At 58.4% G+C, this 5,770-nt stretch overlaps 3 protein-coding genes across 3 annotated transcripts; 2 read left to right on the top strand and 1 right to left on the bottom strand.

The window, feature by feature from the left end:
* Positions 1-1,900: 1,900 nt before the first annotated feature.
* SPRG_18938 (hypothetical protein) lies at positions 1,901-2,215 on the top strand (the record flags this gene model as incomplete). Its single annotated transcript, XM_012339422.1, has 1 exon — positions 1,901-2,215. A coding segment is annotated over one exon (315 nt), but the record flags the coding sequence as incomplete, so codon positions are not given.
* Positions 2,216-2,658: 443 nt separating this feature from the next.
* On the top strand, positions 2,659-4,332 carry SPRG_00804 (hypothetical protein; the record flags this gene model as incomplete). Its single annotated transcript, XM_012339021.1, has 6 exons — positions 2,659-2,679; positions 2,729-3,179; positions 3,227-3,327; positions 3,387-3,505; positions 3,548-4,081; positions 4,134-4,332. The coding sequence occupies 6 exons, from the start codon at positions 2,659-2,661 to the stop codon at positions 4,330-4,332; spliced, it is 1,425 nt and encodes a 474-aa protein (XP_012194411.1).
* Positions 4,333-4,724: 392 nt separating this feature from the next.
* SPRG_00803 (hypothetical protein) lies at positions 4,725-5,534 on the bottom strand. The gene is made up of 2 exons (XM_012339020.1): positions 5,074-5,534; positions 4,725-5,024 (listed from the first exon to the last, which is right to left on the bottom strand). The coding sequence occupies exons 1-2, from the start codon at positions 5,518-5,520 to the stop codon at positions 4,803-4,805; spliced, it is 669 nt and encodes a 222-aa protein (XP_012194410.1). The 5' UTR covers positions 5,521-5,534; the 3' UTR covers positions 4,725-4,802.
* Positions 5,535-5,770: the final 236 nt, after the last annotated feature.

The following is a 5,770-nucleotide window of genomic DNA, read 5'->3' as shown; positions in this document are numbered from 1 at the left end:
GCGTCGCAAATCGCGAACGAGGTCAGTCCCACTCCATGCCGCATGATGCTCAGGAGCTGGTTTCTACAAGCACGCAAGGTCACTCCTCTTATCCAAACAACACAAATAGGATCGTACGGTTGGGGCTGAGGCGGGAGGCTTCAATGAGGACACCAGAGTCATCATCGACAAACTCATTCATGGGCGGCCCGTTCGTCGTCAAGACAAGCGCGCCGGACGCGCGTGCTTGGTTGATGTAGTGGCCAAAGCCTTCCATCTTGCTCGGGCACAAGATTGCGCTCGACTCGAGGAGGAGGCGGCCAAAGTGAGCCACGTCAATGTCCTCGCCAAAGTGAAAACGAACATTGGCGGGTGCGCCCGTGGCGCCAAACATCTCATCAAAGTCTTCCTTGACGCCGCTGTACATGGAGTAAATGTCAATCGGCGGCAGATCCGGTCGGCTCTCCCAGCACTGGAAGATGCGCTTGGTGTTCTTCTGCGCGCTGTGGCCGCTGGCGTGGAAGAACGTCATCTTCTCGAAACTCCGGGGCTTGATCGGTGGCAGCGCTGGGTGCTTGGCGGCGTGCGTGCGCGCGACAGTCGACGGGTCCGACGACGTGTGCTGCACGTCAAAGACGGACGTATTGCGTGGATTCCCAACGTCCGAAAACCTACCAGAGACGCACTCTCAAAAGTACTCTCCAGAGCCGTGCACTACCATTGCGTGAGCCGGTCGTACGCGTCGCGGGTCTTGCACAAGATCGCGTCAAAGCGCTGGTATTCCTTGGTTTTGAGCTCAAACATCTCAATGTTGGGCATCAAAATGATCTTTTTTCCTGCAAACATCAACGATATTGAGCGACGGCGTCCGAGCCGCAGGTAGTATAGTTAGTACCTTGGGAAAGTTGGGGCGGTCCGGTATGCCTTCGAGGTAGTGGTTCATAAAGATCATGGCCGTGTGCGGGCACAAATCAAAGTAGCTAATGCTCTTGCGATCTAGGATCCTTGTCCAGAGACATTGAGATTGAGGTTGGTGAGAGTCGACCTTGGTAATCGAAGCGCAAATCAAAGACCCAGATCGGCAGCGCGCGCGACTTGAGAAACTTGACGTACGCCATGCCATCTTCGCAGTAGCCGTGGTTGCGCAGGCCTGGCGGCAAAAAACATCGACCTCGGGACACTGCGCGAGAAACTGAATGAGCTGACTGCGTGGCGTGTCGTCGCGGGACCAGACAAAGTCCGAGTTGACCTCGGTGCTATTGTACGTCCACGGAATCACCACGTCGCCAGCGTGGAAGCACGCTTCGTTGAGGTTGTTGAGGTGGATGATGTCGCCGAGGACGTCACTGCCTGGATCGTGGGCGCGGTGCGGGAGGCTTCGCCGGAGGCGGGTCGTGTCGGGCTGCTGTGTCGCAAACTTGTGCACCAAGAGAAGCAGCGCGCACATCGCGAGGTACTGGAGGTACCGCCGGTGGCGCGCGCTTCGCAACTCGGCGCGCCGGTGCACCTTCTACGCAGCGCTGCCGCATGGAGCTGCAGACGATCGGGCTCGTACCTCCGTATCGGGACTGGACATGGTCGAAAACCAAATGGCGTCGATCGATCCGTGAGAGACAGGGTCGTAGCCCAGCCAGTTTTATTGACCGGCCGATAAAGTGCGGCTCGCGCACCTAAGAAACGTGGCACGCCGAGCGCATCTGGCGGCGACCACCCAATCACGCACCTCCGTTTCGCCCTTGTCCGACACGATGGAGCGGCAGCGACGAGGTGGACACTACTTGTAGTAGCATCATGTCGACTTGATTGTGATTCTTTTGCTTGTCTTTGACCTGCGTTTCGGGCACCTCGACTGATGGCCGCGCAACGATGGAATGGACTCGACTAGGTTCGGTCGTCGAGATCCTTCCTCAGATCCAAGAACGCTTGGTTGGATCCGACGACGTCGCGTAAAGTCTTGAAGCAAACTCGATGTCACAGTTGTTTTGCCTTGCAGTCGACGGCGAGCGTGGCGGACGTTGCACGAGCGACGTACGCGCAATCGGTTGTGGCTGCCTGCACAAGAATGCACGCATTCGGCCATAGTTTTGGGACGCCGAACCGGTCTTCTCTTTGGAATCGATGGGTATTCAAGGACGTGCTGTCTACCGAGTATACCAACTGCATTGGCAAGGACATTACGTATCGCAACGTGACCGGCAAGTCGTGTGTCGATGGACATCAAGGGCAAGTTACTTGATGGACGACTTATCCCCAATTGACTTGACTTGAGATTGCCGTTGTGGATGCTGCTCGATTGGCTAAAAAGTGAAAATAAACGTCTTTTAAGCCAATCCAGTGCCGTGGCTGTGCAAGGATACGCTACACTGCCAAACCGCCCCGTAGCCAATGAAATCGCGCGACGTTACTGGTGGACCAATGAAACGCCAGAATGCGGTCACTGAAATTACCGCCAACATCGTCTTGCCCCCGACCGACGCGCCGACGCGCCTTACGCCTCACACCGCTGTTAAAATGGACCCAAGCGACGGCGACGACGACGCTCTGTCTCGCACGCTACGCCTTGAGGCAGCAGCGAGCCGCTTGGCCAATTGCCAATTGCAAGCGGCGAGCACGGGCCATGTGACATGTCAAATTACTCGCCGGTCGAGCCACGGGCCCAAGTCCGGTTTCCGCCACACCATGAAGGTGGAGCACAAGAAGGTAAACTGGCCCACGCTATCCAGACGCATGCTCACCGCCTCTCCATTAGGGGACCTCCTGGCTGCGTCCGCACCACTACTACTATGGCCTCCTCCTCGCTGCAGCTGCGCTCGTCCTCGCCCTGCAGTTGCTTGTTGGGGCGGCGCGCCTTCCTTCGCCAGCGACGCGTCTGATGCGGCGCGGGTCATCGAGCGAGCAAGCACTGCTCGACCACATTGTGCACCTCAACAATCTCAACCACGTGTGCTTCAACGCCAAGGACACTGTGATTCCGTGGCAAGCCAACAGCTCCGACATGGCGTCCGTGTGGCATCGACCGACGTCGACCACGCCAGACGCGGCGCTCCTCGAGTACCTCGCGCAGTGCCCAGAGATCGACATTTACTTGCCCAAAGGGCTTCGCAACTACGGCTACTGCGAAGACGGCATGGCGTACGTCAAGTTTCTGCACTCGCGCGCACTACCCGAGTGGGTCTTGGACCTTCGGTTCGACTACCAAGGTGCGGCGCATATCCTAAATGCAAGCATGAAGGAGCGTTCGTGGTAGGTCGAACTAACATGACGTACCTGGAGCTCTGCCCGACGTCGGCCATCCTCTTCATGAACCACTACATCGAGGGTGTGCCAGACCGCTCCGACTTTCCAAAGGTAGTTTTCATCTATACACTGCCTCCATCCCACGCACAACGTGTCTTCTATGGTACTAGACCAAGAAGATTGTGCTCATGCCCAACGTCGAGATGTTTGAGCTCAAGGAAAACGAGTACCACCACGCCGACTTTGTCTTGTGCAAGACCGTCGACGCCTACGAGCGGCTGTCCCAATGGTCGGGCTCTCCATGCGCCGCGGCTGCTCACGCTCGCATTAGGTACGAAGATTTTGGCAACCCGCGGGGGACCCAAGTGCTCTACGTGCAGCACACGTCGTCGGACCCGTCGACCGTTGCTCGCTTGCATGCGCTATCGCACCCGGAGCTGCCGCCGATCAAGCCGAAGGACTTTAACAACATCACATTCTTCCACGCTGGCGGCCACAGCGCGCAAAAGAGCACGCGCAACGTGTTCGAGTGCTGGCGACAGCGCCCGCACCTCCCGCCGATTGATGTCTACTCGGTCAACCCCGACACGAAGGCGGACTTTGACGGTGTCTTTGGCGACGACGGGCCGCCACGTAGCGTGCGATTTCACTACGGCGAGGACATTGAAGGCCCCGTGTTTGGTCGGTTGCTGCTGGAGGCGAGCGTCATTTTGTGTCCGAGCAAGATGGAAGGCTACGGCCACTATATCAACCAAGCACGCGCGTCCGGCGCGCTCGTCTTGACGACGAACGGGCCACCCATGAACGAGTTTGTGGCGCCGGGCGCTGGTGTGCTCATCAAGGCCCGCACGATGAAGCCCAACCCGTACTTGTTTGTTTTCGGACGTCCATGGCTGTTGTTGTTGTTGGTGTCGTAGGAACCAGCTCTTGAGCATGTACGGCGCCATGGAGTGGGACGTGCCGTCCGACTGGATCTGCGATGCGGTCGAGACGGTGCTTGCGATGACGCCAGACGAGCGCGCACGCAGCGGGCGCAACGGCCGACGGCTCTACGAAAAGCAACTGCGCGAGTTTCAAGCCAACATGCGCAAGCTCCGAACGGCCTTCGTGCTCTAGAGAGACAATCATACATCCATCCATCATCCACGTCCTGTCCTTGACGGTTCGCTTGACGACGTTCCCATCCAGCATGTGCAACATGCCTTTCCGACCCACCACTGCGATTGCCAAGTAGACCCCTGGCGAGCGTCTCTCGTTCATACGATATGTCCAGGGTCTTGGTCTTGGCCATGTCCGATGAACCACCTTGGATGCCAACGGCAATCAGAAAGAGAAGAAAGGGACACCCCTACGGAGCTCGATCCCCGCACCTCATGCGGATGAAGCAGGACTCCACCGACGGAACAAAAGGCGATCGACTTTGAGCCATCTCCATCTTGCCACCCAAGTGCATTGAGCGAGCCATAGTTCCTGCGACGCGACCCGCCTTTGACAGCGGTCCAACATCGTGCACATATCGAAGCCTCTTGCTGTCACCACGTTTTACTGCGCCCTTTGTCACGTGCAAGTTGTGCAAATTGGTGTGATTACGCCCGCGTGATGAGCGACTTGAGAAAGGCGATCGCGCTCTTCTGGACGCCAATCGGCCGCTGCCCGTAGTGGTCGCCGTCGAATGGCAAGTGCGTCGCGTGGCCAGCATACGCAGTGTGCAAGCGCGATGCCATGAGTGGCGGGACATACAAATCATGGGACCCGTTGAAGAAGAGCGCGGGCATGGTGCACTTGCGACTTGCATGCTCCGGGTGCACCTAGTGCGATGCATGAGACCCTCGGCTTCCACTTGTAGTGTAGTAGTACAGCGTCGAGGGAAAAGCCGGCACGGGATTGGATGCTCTTGCGTGCGAGCGCCATCGTCATCCACAGCACAACCCCCGGGAGGTACAGTCCTTGGTTCTTGGCGTTCTCAAAGCAGCTTTGAATCATATCAGCGAGCGACGTGTACGGGCTGTCGAGGACGAGGCCGGCCACGAGGGTCTCTTCTCGCGTCGTGGCCGCAAACTCGAGCGCTGTCGCCGCGCCGAGGCTGTGGCCCCACAGAAAGACCGTCTTGTACGATGGCTCCAGCACGGCTAGCGTCGACAGCACGGCCTGCAGCTGCAGTCGCTCTTCGTACCCGCCAGTGACAAACGGGCCAGTCGAGAGCCCGCAGCCGCCAAAGTCAAAGGTGGCAAAATCGAAGCCCGCACCGAGACATGCGTCGCGCACAGGAATTGCATCGATCGATGACGCCATGTTGGAGTGCATGTAGACGACCAGCGGCCGGCTCTACAAAGCGATGCATCTCTCTCACGACGAGTCGGGTCTGTCGATGGCGTGTACCTCGGTGGCGGCGCGCCAGAGATAGCCGCGCACGCTATATGGCTCGTTGGTGCTAACGCTGTTGCACACGGCGCTGAAGTCGGTGCGCGTGATGCAGCAGCTATCGCCGAGCGTCCACGTTGCGGGCCCGAGCTGGCCAAGGGTATACGTCTTGCGCGGCGGCTGGAGGAGCCAC

The sequence above is a fragment of the Saprolegnia parasitica genome, assembly GCF_000151545.1.
Source record: "Saprolegnia parasitica CBS 223.65 unplaced genomic scaffold supercont2.2, whole genome shotgun sequence".
NCBI classification, from domain to species: domain Eukaryota; phylum Oomycota; class Saprolegniomycetes; order Saprolegniales; family Saprolegniaceae; genus Saprolegnia; species Saprolegnia parasitica.
This window is presented reverse-complemented; position numbering and strand designations above follow the sequence as displayed.

Excerpts from the sequence above, each read along its gene's own strand:
- SPRG_00803 (XM_012339020.1), bottom strand. The coding sequence starts at position 5,520 with ATGCACTCCAACATGGCGTCATCGATCGATGCAATTCCTGTGCGCGAC. Across the intron at positions 5,025-5,073 it reads CCGGCTTTTCCCTCGACGCT|GTGCACCCGGAGCATGCAAG; the intron begins GTACTACTACAC and ends GCATCGCACTAG.